This window comes from Vombatus ursinus, unplaced genomic scaffold, assembly GCF_900497805.2.
Source record: "Vombatus ursinus unplaced genomic scaffold, bare-nosed wombat genome assembly UNPS02004241.1, whole genome shotgun sequence".
NCBI lineage: Eukaryota > Metazoa > Chordata > Mammalia > Diprotodontia > Vombatidae > Vombatus > Vombatus ursinus.
Window position 1 is genome coordinate 170212 of NW_020944019.1, and position 15217 is coordinate 185428.

Consider the following 15217-nt stretch of genomic DNA (forward strand, 5'->3'; position numbering starts at 1 on the left):
AAGCATTTGATCAAGTTCAGCAGTGCCCAGCAGTATTGCTCTTCTAGGCTCAGAAATTGTCATGAAGCAGGGTCGGGGTGGTGGGGAGAGACTGGGGGAATACTTTGAAATTTAGCCATTTTTCTGACAAGTTTTGTTCCAACAGAGCTCACAGCCTGGAACCCAGCCACCAGTAGGAGACCTACAAACAGCCCTTCCGAAGGCAGATTTAGTCCGAGGGTGAGTGTGAACCAGTGAGTTCCCTGAGAGCAAAAGAGGGGTGTGTGCCATGGACCATTGAAAAGCGGGTGATCTGGTATTACCTTCACTGTCTCTCTTAAGTGGCCCCAGTAAGAACCATGTGTTTCTAGGCGTCCTGCCCCAGCTAGCTTGGCCCAGTCTGGAATCGTTGCTGACCCTCTGAGCTCACTGTCTCTGTTTTTGTCAGAAGAGCATGTTGTAAAGTAAGGAGCTTGTTCTAAAAAAGCATTGGAAGCAATTGCGAGAGCTCCCTCGGACCTAGCATTCCTAACCAGTTGAAGTATAGAGCAGGCTTTCAGCTGGGTGTCCTGTCTTCATGAGGCCTTGCAGACTGATGGGGGCTGCTTGACCAAGCTCGTTGGTCTAGCCCCACCTGGACTGGTGGACTTGGGCACACTTAGTATTTTCTTTGTTTTTCATGTTCCTTGATGACCTCAGTTAATAACCATTTATGACTTAATGACAAATTAAGTACAATTCTTTTTTCCTCGGTTTTGTTTTGTTTTTTGTTGCTCTGTTTTCTTTCTTTTTAAAAAATTCCATCTTCTTTCCCTTTCCCAATTATCTCTTTTGCCCCCTCCCCCCCGACCCATTGCAAAATGTGTAGGGTTGAGACAAGTGTCCCCATTAGCCATGTCCCCAAAAAAGGAAGAAAGAGAAAGAGGGACAACGATGTACTTCAACCTGCACTGAGCCCATCAACTCTGTCTGGAGTTGGGGCGCAGGTTCTGTCATGACTTAGGGAAACTTTTTAACTGACCTGCAGGAGATGATGTCTACATCCATTAGCTGTTCACTTGGAACGTGTTTTGTGGGAATCCCCAGTATCCCTAGGAAGCCCAGACAAACCCAGCAAAGGATCACGTTCCTCCTCCCTGTCCCTTCTCAGCAGCCAAACGACTGGTTTCTTCTGACGTCCACCTTTGCCCTCTCTTGCTCGGGGGGCTCTGACTTTCTTCTTCAGGGTCTTCTGGGCAACCTAGTCACGTCTGCTCCAGGGACACAACCTTTTCCTTGGTGGAAAAGTGCATAGCCTCCTTATTCCATGGAGCTTATATAATGTACTGAGGATTTCCAAGTCACTCACTTATGTCTTCCCCAGTCCATCTCGGCTCCTCTAGTGTTGGGAGCACCGGGGGAGGTATCAACTTTGACATTCTAGGAGCTGTGATTTCCCTTCCCCTCTCCAGCCCAGCCTCCCATCAGCTACCCAAGTTATCTTCCTAAAGGGCCTGCTCTGACCCTGTCACCACCTTGCTTAGTGAGCTCTGGGACTTCCTCCCCTCTGAGCCATCACTCCCCTTCCCACACTCTCCCTCCAGCCCAGTTGGCCTTTCCTGTCTACCTCACACATGCTATTCCATCTCATGCATTAGTCCTGGCATCTTCCCCCTCTGTACCCCTGCCTGCCTGCCCCCAAGTCACTGGCTCCTTTTCACTTCTAGTCCAACTACCACCTTGTCCCCGAAGCCTTTCCTGATTTTTCCCGTCAGATGACCTTTTCTGTCGGTGTGTGTGTCTGTCTGTCTCTGGATGCTGTTTACTCAAGCAGAAAGCCAGTGCCTTGAGAGCAGGCCTCGCTTCACAAAGTCTGCCTTTCTATCTCCAGCAGCCCGGCAGTACCTGGCACGGAGTAGACTTCCTTGAAAGTAACTGTCCACCCACTTTCAGTTCCCTAGTTCCCCCCTTAGCCACTGAGGAAGCAAGTTCCTTTCCATATAGTCATTCCACGTGTTATCTTCCAGTTCAGGCCACACAGCTCCCCCTGGTCAGCTTCCTAGCACGGGCAGGTTCCCTGAGCTCATCTTGCTTGGATTCTCTGGCTTTGTACTTTCTCATTTCTCTCCATGACTTTTTCTTTTTCTCATGCCTGCTCCCAGCTCACATTCCTAGGTTTCCCACCCCAGCTGGCCCAAATTGAACAACATGGTCAGCCCCTACATTGACCAGACAGACAGGCACATGACGAATCTTAGGGCTTTCCATTTCGGGCCGGCTTCTCAAAGCATCTCCTAAGGCCCTTCTGCTGCCGAGTGCCTGCTCTCTTTCATGGCCCCAGATATTATTTTCCTTTTCAAGGTCACTCACCCCTACCTCACTGCGTTGCCCCCGGGAAGTCCCTCACAAGACAAGGTTGGCTACCCTTAGACCGACTTGCTTACTTTGAGTGCCTTCCTAAAGCTTTGTCCTTGCCATGATTGATGAAGGGGGGAATATGGCTCTTCCCCCTCAGATCTGCTACAGGAAGGTAGGCACAACGTTCCAAGTGGGGCAGCTGCTTCCTTTGTTAATTACTGCTGGTTTGAGCTTGGCCTTTGTTGGAGACTCTTGTCTGCTCTCAGAGATTTGATGGCAGTTCTGTTTTGTGCTTCTTAGCCCTGGTGCTGATGGAGCAGCGTTGAAGGATGGGACCAGTGGGTCTGAGAACCTTGCTGGCAACGGGAAACAGGATCGGATGAAGCAAAGGAGGGCGTCGTGTCCTCGGCCGGAGAAGGGGCCCAGATTTCAACTGACTGTCCTCCAGGTACGACTGCATCAAAGTGCTTGTTTCACTTTGAAGTCAGAGAGGGTAACTTGTGGGGGATGGAATGTTGAAGCTTTTCAGCAGCTAGCTCCAGCTCTCTTTCGGAAGCCAGAAGCTCTTGTCCTTGTCATATTCCTCAGATTTTCCTGTGAAAAGATTAGAGTTAGGAGAGAAAAGGGTAGAAAGCATCCAGTTTAATTTCTGTTATTATGATGATGCTTTTAGTGAACAGCTCCCAGTGGCCACAGAGAAGATCCAGAGCTTGAAGGCCAGAAAGGACATTGTGACTATTGCAGAGACTTGAGCAGGGCATTTCCTGCTTGGCTGGGGCCCCCTCTGGGCTGCCTTTTGCTCTCTGCTGTCTAATCCCAAATGCTTTGACAGTCTTTTATTTCTTTCCATCTGTATCTTTATCACTTGCCTACCTTCTCCTAATTTGTCCCTTCCAATAACATAGCCTTTCCTTGTGACCCATAAGTACAGTCCAGTAAAATGGGGTCACACACTGGCACCCCCAGCCCAGGAAGCAGCCGCCCCACTTCATCCTCAGGCCGCTCACTGTCTCGATCAGAGTTCTTCAGCCTTTGCTGCTCCCCTCCAGGCAGTTACAGACTGGGTCCTTTGCTTCCTCTCTGAGGCTCAGTAGCCTTGTCTAGAAAACGACTTGTAACATCTCCCTCCTGCAGGACTGTTGAATCTTTGTCAAAAGCCAGCTCTTATAGATTTCTGTCAATTCTCTGTAGATTTTGTATGTCAGATTTGAACATCAGAAATATTTAGCAGGACTGGGTAAAAAAATAGAAAAAGAGATAAGTAGACTAGATTAGCTGAGCTCAGTCTAGAAGCCAGGGTACCCATGCCAGCCATGTTAAGGGCACCCTACCCATCGTGGGCCTGCATGACAGTAGGAAGCCAGTATCCTGGAATAATTCTCTTTGAAGCCTCGATGTAGTGTTTCCTACTTTCCAGTGAAGTTGGGTATGAACTTGGCCCCTTTCTCCCCTATTGAGTCAATCATGAATTTCTGCAATCCAAAGGGATCTAGAATAGGGCTGCATTGAAGCTTTAAAGTGTTGGGGTGATGGTCAGTGATCTTGGGGCGGGCAGGGGGGGAACACACGACTCTTCTGCAGGCTTGAATCTGGACCTCAGGACCTTGAACTGAGTACTGAGTCATAATTCATTCTGTTTGGTTTGCAAAGAAGGGAAGATGCCTGTGCAATCTAGTTATGCTATCTTCTTACTTAGGTTTCAATGTTCGGTGACAACATGGTGGAGTGTCAGCTGGAGACTCATAATAACAAGATGGTCACTTTCAAATTTGACGTGGATGGAGATGCTCCCGAGGACATCGCCAACTACATGGTAGCGTCTCCTTTTGAGTTACTGTTGCTTGCTTGTGCTTGGGGGTTTGGGGGGTCACAAAGAAGTGGGAGCCTCTGTACTTGGAACTAGTGTAAATGAACTGTGTTTTTCGAAAAACTCTTGGCTATTTTGTCGCTATCTTTTGGTTTTTTACATCACCAGAATTCTTCCCTTTATCTCCCCCCCATCCCTGCCAATCCTTATAATGACATTTTTTAAAGAAAGATCAGGACAATAAGGAGAGGGAAGAAAAAAAAAGAAACGAAAATAATCAACACAGCAAAAAAGCCTGGAAAATATCTGGCCTGTTTCGTACCCGTGACCTCTCAGCTCTTCAGGGTGGGTGTGGGTGTGGGTGAGGGTTCTGTCTTCTCCTCTCGTTTTCGGGGGCTGAGCTTGCTCCTTGAAGTTTTGCAATGTTCCCTTTGTTTTGGGTCGTTTTGTGGCTGTTCTTGCCCTGCTTCTTGGCATCTGCCACACTCGTTTCTGTCGGCACAGAATCGATGGCCAACTACTTTGTTTCCAATTCTTAGCTGCCATAAGGGGGGAGGAAGAGGGAAGGAAACAAGTACTCATTTAAGTGCCTGTGACGTGCCAGGCACAGTGCTGAGCACTTTTACAATTACTGTCTCACTTGATCCTCACAACAACCCTGGGATGGAGGTGCTATTATGATCCCCATTTTACAGTTGAGGAAACTGAGGCAGGCAGAGGTGAAGTGACTTGCTCAGGGTCACCCAGAAAGTGTCTGAGGTGGAATTTAGACCCAGTTCTTCCTGATGCCTGCTCCAGTGCTCTATCCACTGTACCAACTAGCTATTTCAAAAAGGGCTGCTATAAATATTTCGGTGCATATGCGGACTTTCTTCTTTATCAGTGACCTTCCTGGTACATAAGCCTTGTAGTGGAATCTCTGGATCACAGGGTACGAACGTTTTAGTCACTTGATTTGCATAGTTCCAGATTGGCTTTTCAGAACAGTTGTACTGATTCACAGCTCTACTAACAGTATACCAGTGCGCTTGTCTTCACACAACCCCTCCAACATTGATTATTTCCATCTTTTGTCATCTTTATACAGCACAGATTCCAAGCAGACATCAGAGAATAATGTTTTTAGTCAGTTTGTGTGTAACTTATATTTCCGAGGTGGCTGAGCTTTTAACTTACCTTTCATTCCTCTGCAGTACCTAGAACCCATAATGCATTGAGGAAGTAGGTCTTTGTTGATCTTAATTGGAACGTGGAAGTGCACTGCGTTCTCCCAGCATAGCTTTACAAAGCCCTCGTTGGCCCCGTTCAATTCCTTATTACTTGACTGTCAGAAAAGGAGGGGAGCTTGTGTGGTGTTCCTCTTGTTGGTTTCGGGGGAGAGAGAAGATCTGACTTTCTTTGATTTTTCCTCATGCTCCCTGCTAACCAGAACAGTGATGTCTCCAATTTGTCTGCCCCTCATGGAACTGGGTGCACTTTACAAAAGTCTTCTTCTTGCCTTCCCGAGAAAGATTTTCTTCTCAATCTGGCTCTACTCTCTTCCCATACTGATTAATACATTAGTCTCCCTCACACAATCTACATTGCAGCAAAAGTTGCTTCCTGGTGTTACTTTCCTTCCATGCCTTTCATCACCTGCATCCATGCCTTTGCCTAGGCTTTCTTTCCCCTCCTTGGAAGGCTCTTCCTCTTCTCTTCTGCCTTTTGGAACCCCAGCCTCCCTTCAGGCTTCAGCTTGGGTGCCCCTTCCTATAGGAGACCTTCCTTCCATGGCTTCCTCCAGTGCCTCTGGCTGTGTTTCGTATGTGCTTTCTTGTGAGCCTGATGTAAGCCCCTGAAGGTCGAGATGTCTCTACGTGTGGCTTGTTCTTGGCCAAGTCCAGTGCTCTGTCCTTTGTGGGACCTGACATAAGGCGAGAATGCCATTCTTGAATGGGGACTTAATTTCTTGGCAGGTTGAAGATAACTTTGTGCTAGAGTGTGAGAAGGGGAAGTTTGTGGAAGAATTGCAGGCAGTTGTGTGCCATGCCCAGGAGGCCCTTCGCACCCTCCCTGGTGGGGAGTCGGCTTCATCAGAATCCAGCAGCTGTCAAGTAAGAGCTATTTAGGAAATTGTGTGTATGTGTGAGTTGTATATATGAATGCCTGAGTGTGTGGGGGTTATTGTTTATGGGTGTGACTGTGGCTTTGTGGTTGTGTATGTGTGTGAGTGTGTGTATATTGAGTGTGTAGGTGTTGTGTGTGTATGTGAATGGGTGTGTTGAATGTAGATGTGGGTATGTGAGCTGTCTATGTGAGTGTTCCTATATAGGTACGTGAGTGAACGTGTATTAAGTATGAGTGTGGGTGTGTGAGTTTTGTGTGTGAGTGGTTGTGTTGAGTGTGTATTAATTGTATGACTGTAAATGTGGTTTGAGCGTGTGTGTTAGTTGTGTGAATTTGAGTATGTGTTGAGTGTGGGTGTTTGAGTTGTGTATGTGAGTATGTTGTGGGTGTGGGTGTTGTGTGAATGTGTGTATTGAGGGTGGGGGTGTGCAGTGTGGATGAGTGTGGATGTGCGGATGTGGGGATGTAAGTGTGTGGCTGTTGTGTGGTTGTGCTGTGTAGAAAAGGTCTCACTCTGTTTCTTTGTCATTCAGACAGGATCATCCGAACAAGCACAGATGAATTCTGCGCTCGCTCAAGGCTGCAGTGAGTACCTGGAGTCTGTTCACCATTTGGCATGATTTTGCCCCAATTCCCAGAAAAGGTGTTTGTAGGGAAGGGAAGGTGACTGTTAGTAAAACTCCCCCACCGTTTCCAAAGGACCCTTCTAGGGCCCACTAGGAAAAAACGAGGCCATGCGTCCCCTACTAGTGTTCACTCTGATCGCATGCACACTTTGGGATCAGAAGAGAGGTTGTCTAAGACTCATTTTTCAAATCGCCTTTCCTTTCCTTGCTTAGGCTCCTTCCAACAACAGTGGTATTTGGCCCCATTCTTGCCGATTGAAAGATGATGCAGAAACTGGAGAATCATTCATTTGGGGGGATCTCAAACCTGGCTCCCTTGGCTCTCTTCCTTGGTTTCTTGCCTTGTGCTGGACATTTTGTGGGAAGCGTGATCTGAGGCTCTGCTTTTGTGTGGTAGGGCATCTCCATTTTGTGGGCAAGCAGCCTTGGGGTGTGTTGGTTGTTGTGACTAAGCTGGAGTGCGCAGAGAGGTTTTAAAGGAGGAACTCAGAAGGGCCTGGCCTGCGTCCCATCGTTGCCAGTGGTGACTTTTGTTCTTCTAGCACGTTGCAAGCTGACGAGAGGTGGCTTTGTGTTTGGCACATCGGACTCCTTGCTAGTCAATTGAATGCGCCCGACTGCTCCGAAAAATCAGTGTTTTGGAGCCAGTTGCCTTAGCCCACAAGGTCAGAAAGCTTCCCCGGGAATTTAATGTGTTTGTGTCATTTTTTCTGCAGCTGACTCTGCTCCTCAGTCCTCCCCAGTTGGTCGCTGGAGGTTCTGTATCAATCAGACCACGCGCAATCGCGAGCCCCTGAGCCTTCCTGAGTCACAGCTCCTTGCTGGTAAGCTTTCCTTCTGTAGCTGGCTTTCTCCACCAGACTGTTTCAGGTTCTCCTGGCCCCAGAATCCTCTTGTTAGGACTCGGTGCTAGGCCCTGGTGTTGAGAAGGGGCAGAGAAACAAAACCAAGCACTGGGAGCAGCCGAGGTTGCGGCTCATGATCCTTCAGGTTTAGCTGCCAGGTGAAATTTGCTTGGAATAACCGTGGGTTTGCCTTGGATTTATACCCCACTTTTCTTCTCTTGCAATGACTCTTCAAAGATTTAAAAGACAAAAAGCTTCACAAGGTTAGAGTGCTGGATCCTTCTCTTCGTCACTTTCTCATCAGCTTCTCCTGTCCTCATTTCAAGTTTAGACGATCTCAGCATAATCTCTTGCAAACATAAAACTCTTGACCATGAAGTTGCTTCTGTGACTTCCCTTCTTGGAGCAGCCTCAGTTTTCTGCTCCATAAAGCTGAGAATGTAGAAGAATGGCAGTCTGTTGATCTGAAGCTTGGCAGGCGGGGGGAAGGGCAATTGAATTCAGCAGTGTGATCGACAAAGAACGTTTCACAATTAGGAGCACAAAGGCAGAGCTCCCAGGCTCTCCGCCTTCTTTCTTTGCCGTGGCTGGAAGCGCTTCATCCTCTGGTGGCCAAGGTTTTTGAAATGAGCTTCTCTGAACTGACATGGGCTGGACACTGGACACCATCTAATCCAACAAACTCTTATTAAACACCTTCTGTATACAGGCTATTGTTCTAGACGCTGTGGAAACAAAGAAAAAGTGAAACACAGGCTCTTTCTTCCAGGAGCTCCCAGGCTAATGCAGAGCCAAGATACAAAGAGGAAAAGGCACTGGGGTGGAGGTGGGGGTGGGTCTGGGGGGTTGGCACTACACTAGAGAGGCCTTTTTGCAGTAGGTGGGTCTTGAGGGAGACCAGTAGGTGCAGTTGGAGAATGAGGCCAGTCCAAGCATGGGGGAGAGCCCTCGAAAATGCCTGGAGCTGAAAGAGGTAGGGTCTTGTTCATGGAATAGCCATGAGAACCGTGTAACTGGATTGAAGAGTTACACTGGTGGGAAGCGAGGTGTAAGAAGACTGGAGAGGGAGGAGGGGGCGGGTGGTGAGGGGCTTTGAACGCCAAACAGGCCATAGGGAGCCACAGAAGGTTATTGAGCAGAGTGGTGATGTGGTCCGACGTGCTTTGGGAAGATGACTTTGGAGGCTGACTGGAGGATGGCTGGAGTGGAGAGAGATTGAGGCAAACGGAGCCCCCAGCTGTCAGGAGTTCTGGTCAAGATGACTGCTTGAATGGAGGTGGACTGCTTTAGAGAGTTAGAGTTGGGGTCAGAGGCATTTAGGGTTACAGCAAATCCCTGAAATTCACCCATGACCAAATACAGATCAAAAACTCCTATGAGAAACCGCAGTAAATAGTTGGGCAGGTAGATGGGGAAGTGGCTAGAGCTTTGGACTTGGAGTCAAGAGTCTTCCTATAGAGGCTAACTGTGTGAACCAGGGCAAGTCATTTCACTTCTCTTAGCCTCAGTTTCGCCATCTGTAAAATGGGAATAATATTAGTGCCTCCCTTACAAGGTTGTTGTGTAAATCAAATGGGATAACAAAGTAAAGTGCTTAAGGTGCCATATAATATACACTGGTTAGCTAGCTGGGTAATGACTCCTCCTACCCCAGAGCGGCTCAAGAGGCCAGCCAGAAGGAACTCAAACTAGAGAGATGAGGAGATCAAAGAAGACACTGAGCATGGCAGATCAAGAGACCCCTAAGGGAAAGAATAACTCCCCACCAACTGCAAGCAGACACAAAGGGAAAGAAGGGGGTTTTCCACAAGGACTCCATGAATACCTAAGAGAAATGAAGCGAGTGAGAAAAAGGGAAATGAAACAAACAAACAAAAAGCTCTGGAGGAAAGAACTGGAAGGAGAATAAACAGTTTAGAGGAGATTGTGGTCAACCTACGCCAAAGAACAAGGTCCCTGCAAACCAGAACGCATTTTAGGGTTCAAAGAGAAATCAGCAACTCCACGAGATGACAAGTAGTTAGTTGTTGGAACAAAGGCAAAAGTTGAAAAAAGAGAAGAACATGTGAGGTCTCTGCCACCAAAAACTGACCTCCAAGACAGGGCAAGGAGAGAGAATTTGAGAATGTTTTACATTCCCTGAAAACCACTATTAAAAAACCAACAGTCTGGAGGCTGTATTTCAAAATAAAATAAATAAATAAAAACCTCCCAGGTCTCTTTAAGCCAGGGGGCAAAATGAAGGCAGAAGGAACCCACTGATTACCTCCTGAACTCAGTTCCGACAGGGAAAGGCCCAGGAACGTCACAGTCATTAGCCAGAGCTTCCACGCCAAAGAAAAAATCCTGCAAGTTCCCCCAGAACCAGGGAAATACAGTCAGGATCACACCAGCCCTGGCAAGCTGGGCTATAAACCAACATTGTATGCCAAGAAGGGACCCTGGCACACCACATCCCAAAGGCAAAAGGTACAACGTACGACAGCTTACAGCAAAGAAGAATTTATCCTGCAAAGCTGAGTTATCTTCCTAGAGGGGGAAAGATGGAGCTTGAAAGGAAGAGAGGAATTTCAAGCATTTCTGATGAAAAGACCAGAGCTGAGGAGGAGGAAACTCTGAAATGCAAATGCAGAGTCCAGAGAAACTTAGAAAGGAAAATTTCTCTGAGTAATTCTCTGAGTATGATGAGGTTGGGCCAACACTCTACCAGGGGAGAAGAAACCAGAGTCCCTTTGGCCCTTGGATATCTTCAAAGGGTACTGAGGGAGTGGAATGAGAAAAATGGAGGCCCTGAGGAGGCACGGGGAGGGGAGGAGGACAAAGACCCTCACTTGGAGGGAGGAAGAAGAACGGCATGGAGGGACTTGCTATCTCTCCTGATTGGAGTGCATGGAAATAAGAGTACAGTACAGACACATGTAGGAGGAGCCACAGTGGGGGGACTGGGCACCAGAGGAAGCTCACTCTTCTCTGAGACAGACCACGGAGGGTTGGACCAAGGAGGTGGACAGTCGGGTGCAGAAATATGCCCAACTCAGTGAGCGGAGACATACTCGAAGACTGGGGAGCAGGGGGTTAGGAAGATGAAAACAAGCCCTCAACCCTGAAGCAGCAGTAAAAAGGACCAAGGAAAAAGCCAAGTCCTAGGAACCAAACTGCGGCGTGGGAATGTCATGGGAGGGTATTGTGCTGTAAGAAAAGACAACAGAGCTGATTTCAGAGTATCCTGGGAACACATGTAGGGACTGGGCAGAGTGAAGTGAGCAGAACCAGGAGAACCCTTTCTACAAGACTGACCGCATGCTAAAGCCCAAATACTCTGAAAGACTAATAAATTCTGACCAATGCAATGTCTCCAGAGGACTTATGATGAATTGGGTCACCCGTCTCTTGCCAGAGAAATGATGGGCTCAGGGTGCAGAAAGATACTTATTACATTTGTGTGTGGATTCAGCTTGCTTGGTTCTACTTATTTGTAATAAGGAGTTTTTTTCCCTTGTGGTCTTTTTCATTGGGAGGGGGTGGGATGCAGGTGTGGGGAGGGTTTGCACTAGTGATTCCTTCCAAAAAAAGAGGGCCTAACAGAGCATTTTACAAAAGGAACAGAAAAGAAGGAAACAGGGAGCACAGACAGGCTGGACACTTTTGAAAGTAATGTGCAGAGGGGCAGCTAGGTGGTGCGGTGGATAGAGCACCGGGCCTGGAGTCAGGAGGACTTGAGTTTAAATCTGACCTCAGACCAGACACTTGACACTTACTAGCTGTGTGACCCTGGACAAGTCACTTAATCCCAATTGCTTCACTGAAGGGGAGAAAAAAAAAGTAACATGCAGGATTTATTATTTACTTTTTTTAAAGTTTGGTACGAAATGGAGATTCATTGTGTCATATAGAACCCTAATTCTTTTATGTTCTGCTGTGTGTATAGAAATGCTCTTTTTTTGGTGTTTAAGTTCAAAATGAAAAAAAAAAATGACCTCAAAGGCTAAGTGGTTAATGATTATTAGGAATGATTGCTTCCATTCATTTGGTAAAGGTTTTGTTCTCTCCATAATTGAGGTGGATGGTTCCCTTTTTTTCTTGTTTTCTGATACGAGTACCAACAAGTTTATAGATTATCAATCCAAACTTTGGATCATCGTTGTAGGATTAGGGTTAGAGAGTTCATTTAAAAAAAAAAACTTAATAGTATTTATTTTGTTTCCAATTTCGTGTAAAGGTAGTTTTCAACATTATTTTTGTAAGATTTTGAGTTCCAAATTTTTCTTCCTCCCTCCCTCCTTCCCAAGACAGTAAGCAATGTGGTATAGGCTATACATGTTCGATCATGTGAACATGTTCCCACATTAGTCATGTTGTGAAAGAGTGCTCAGTTTTTTTATTGCTGTTTTGCTTTCCAATTTTCTCTACCTTTTTTTTGAATGAGAATTCTTTGTTCCAGTGTAATATAATGTTGAGTTTATCAAGCAGTGACCTTCTCGATTGGTTCTCTTTCCCAATCTCTTCGATCGTTTTTTCCCTATTTTTTTATTCAAACCTTTGAAATTCTCAGTCTGGACAGATTAATTCACAACATCTCTTTTTTTGCATATCCTGCCTGCCCCTTGCAGCTGTTTCCACGGGGCTGGTTGGCACCTTAGGGACCAGAGTCCCAAGCTGTGGCCACATTGCCTTTTTTCTTGTTGTTGAGGCATACTTCCAGGGCCATGTCGGAAGCTCCCAAAATTTCTTCTTTGGGGTCTCAGGCCTGAAAAACTGCTCCGTTTCTCTATATAAGCATATCAAGAAATTACTGAGCCCCAACTTCCTGGTAATTTAAAAGAATAAAACCACTTTCATTAAAGTGCCTGGTGCTAAGCACCCCCACGTTCTTGGCCTTCTTTGTACAATTAGCAGTGAAGACATTTAGTTGGGATTGGAAGACAGCAATAGTGGATGATGGGGGAATTTCCTTCATTTATGGGATCTCTTTTGACTACTCTGAAATTGTTGTTAAAACCTTGTGCCAAGGAAGATGGGAGAGGTTGTCTCCATTAGGGTCTAAGTTGTAACCTTTGAGGTCAAATGGGGGATTTTTTTTTTAATTTTGAAAATCCCCCCAGATCATTCCCCCTGTGATGGAGAGGGTCTGTACCAGGCGTGGCACAGCTTTAACTCGTTACTTAACTCCTTATTTCACCTTTTCTTCTTCTTCTTCTAGATTTAGGGAACACTAGCAACAAAGAACTCTCGCAGGATACGCTTCTCACTGTGGCAACCAGCCCACCCCAGGGTGAGCTTTTGGCATCCACGCCAGAACCCAAGGATTTAGCAGATGGTAAGACTTCTGAGCATGCTGGTCCTGAAACTGAACAGCTAGCCCATCCTCATCAGGCAGAAGAGAGCAAGATGCCAATGGTCCATTCTGCAGGGAGTTCACAGGGCCCCGCTGTTTCAGTACATCCTGCTCAGATTGAGCTTGGGGAGTCTATCAGCCGAGTCCCTGGCACACGTCTGCCTGCGTATCCAGGACGCCAAGCTGAGGACCACCTGGCTTTAGGTGTTTCCCACCCTGGAGAGTCAACTGCATTCACCGAGAGCTCAGTTCCACTACAGGTGTGTGTGTCTGAGCCAAGCCCTCAGTCCTCCTCAGTGCAGTGGCCACCTGGGTGTGGCACCTTGGCCTCTCAAGAGGGGGCAGCCTCCATGTGCATGGAGGCCACTTCTGCCCCTCAGTTGGTCACACTTGCTCAGAGCCCAGGCCTTGATCCAGCCCCTCTTCATCCCTCCTCCGTGCCTGAGGGAGATGGTGAAAGACCTCCAAAATTAGAATTTGTAGACAACCGCATTAAAACCTTGGATGAAAAATTAAGAAACTTGCTGTATCAAGAGCACAGCACATCTGGTCTCTGCCCCGAGAGTCAGAAGGACGCCACAAACCTAGAGTCTCCATTTTCTTCTTCCTCCTCGGCCGAGGAGATGCTCTGTGGCCCTGGGCCCGAAGTTCTGTGTGCGGGGTATCGCCGGAGACAGGGCAGCCTCGCACAATGGGCCAGTGCACAGCAGGCCAAGTCTGAGCTTCTGTCTCTCCCTGCTGTGGCTCAGCCTGCTCATGTAGCCGTGCTCAAAAGGGAGCCAGTCAGTGTGACCACCTCGGTATCCAGTGAGTTGGGTTTGCATGTAAGTATCTCTTCTTCTTCCCTCAGAGGGCAAAGTGGCCTGGGCCAAAGGTGTGGGAGCTGAGACTTGGCCAGTGTAGGTTCTCCCCCGACTAATGCAGCTTATAGCCCCTCTGATGGAAAAATCTCCCACCCTGCAGCCAACCTGAATTCAGTTCAGCTGGCTGGGGGAGAACAGCCAGTGCGTCAGGTCCCAGGTCTGCCAGGGCATGGCCTTTGATACTTCTTGATCGCTTCCAGGCCACAGTCAGGTGGCTGAGGTTGGGGCTTGGTGGAGGAAGCCCTCTAGTGAACTGAGTGAGTGAGTAGACCCTGGGCTAGGGACAGGGGGAGATGGGCACTTTTTTCTCGGGGGAGCAGACATGCCACCATACTGTTTGGAGTTGAAAGGGGCCTCAGAAACTCAGAAGCCATCTGGTCTATCCCTAAGAATAGAGCTTCCCAAGATCCCACAGGTAGGAAGGAGTATGAAGCAGAGACCAGAAACCATCTCCAGGGCTGGTTCGCAGGCCACAGTACTCAACCGCTCAGGACAGCCCCTAAGCATGCCTGACTAACACAGTGGTCTGGCTTTGCTAGGGTCGACGGGCAGGAAAATCCCAAACCTATTCTCCACTTCCTCTTAGGAGAGTTTCCCTCCAGCCAAAAAAGCTTTGTGCCTCTTGGGATCTCATGGGGCTGCTGAGTTTCCCCAATCCCAAGCCATCTTCCTCTTCCACTCCTTGTCGCACGCCTCCTTTTTGAGTGTGTTCTTTGGGAGGAGATTCCACAGTAGCCTGGAGTAAACTCAAAGGGACCTCGCACTGTCTTGCACTCCCTGTCAGCCTCAAAGGGTGTGTTACTGCACCGAGGCCCATCCCCAGCAGCCAGCTCTCCTTAGAATAATGTGTTGAATTGGTTTTCTGGGAACCCTAGAGGAAGACACATGTTCTGCTTCCAGTGTTAGGCCTTCACCTGATGCCTGCCTGGATTGAGGCCCTAGTTTAACCAGTTCCTGAAGCTTTCTGGGTAGGAGAGCCTGAGCTGGCCTTTGGACTTTTCCTTCCGTTGGCCCTTTTTCAGGATCCAAAGAGGTAGTTGTTGCATTTCTAGTAATCTCTCGGATGATGGCCCTCTCTAGCTCTTCCCAGATTATGTGGCCCCTTGAGGAATCCCAGTCACAAGGCTTTGGGAGTACAAAGAAGCAAAGAAGGAAGGAAGGGATGGATTTATATGGCACCTACTAGGTTCCAGGCCTTGTGCTAAGCCCTTTGCCAATATGAGCGTGCATTTGATCCTCCCAGGAACCCTGGGAGGGAAGGGGTAATATCCCCATTTTATAGATGAGGAAACTGAGGCAGACAGAGGTGAAGTGACCTG

The 15217-nt window shown here is 47.8% G+C and overlaps 1 protein-coding gene across 5 annotated transcripts in view; it reads left to right on the plus strand.

The window, feature by feature from the left end:
* The window catches only part of WNK3 (WNK lysine deficient protein kinase 3), a 61837-nt gene that overhangs the window by 36227 nt on the left and 10393 nt on the right, over window positions 1-15217 (plus strand). For 4 of the 5 annotated variants that reach the window (XM_027877165.1, XM_027877192.1, XM_027877176.1 and 1 more), the window contains exons 12-18: window positions 146-219; window positions 2617-2764; window positions 4013-4129; window positions 6079-6216; window positions 6763-6814; window positions 7572-7679; window positions 12901-13859. In XM_027877165.1, the coding sequence (XP_027732966.1) occupies window positions 146-219; window positions 2617-2764; window positions 4013-4129; window positions 6079-6216; window positions 6763-6814; window positions 7572-7679; window positions 12901-13859 (1596 nt within the window). The remainder of the gene's footprint in view (window positions 1-145; window positions 220-2616; window positions 2765-4012; window positions 4130-6078; window positions 6217-6762; window positions 6815-7571; window positions 7680-12900; window positions 13860-15217) is intronic. The other variant, XM_027877201.1, reaches the window with a different exon arrangement.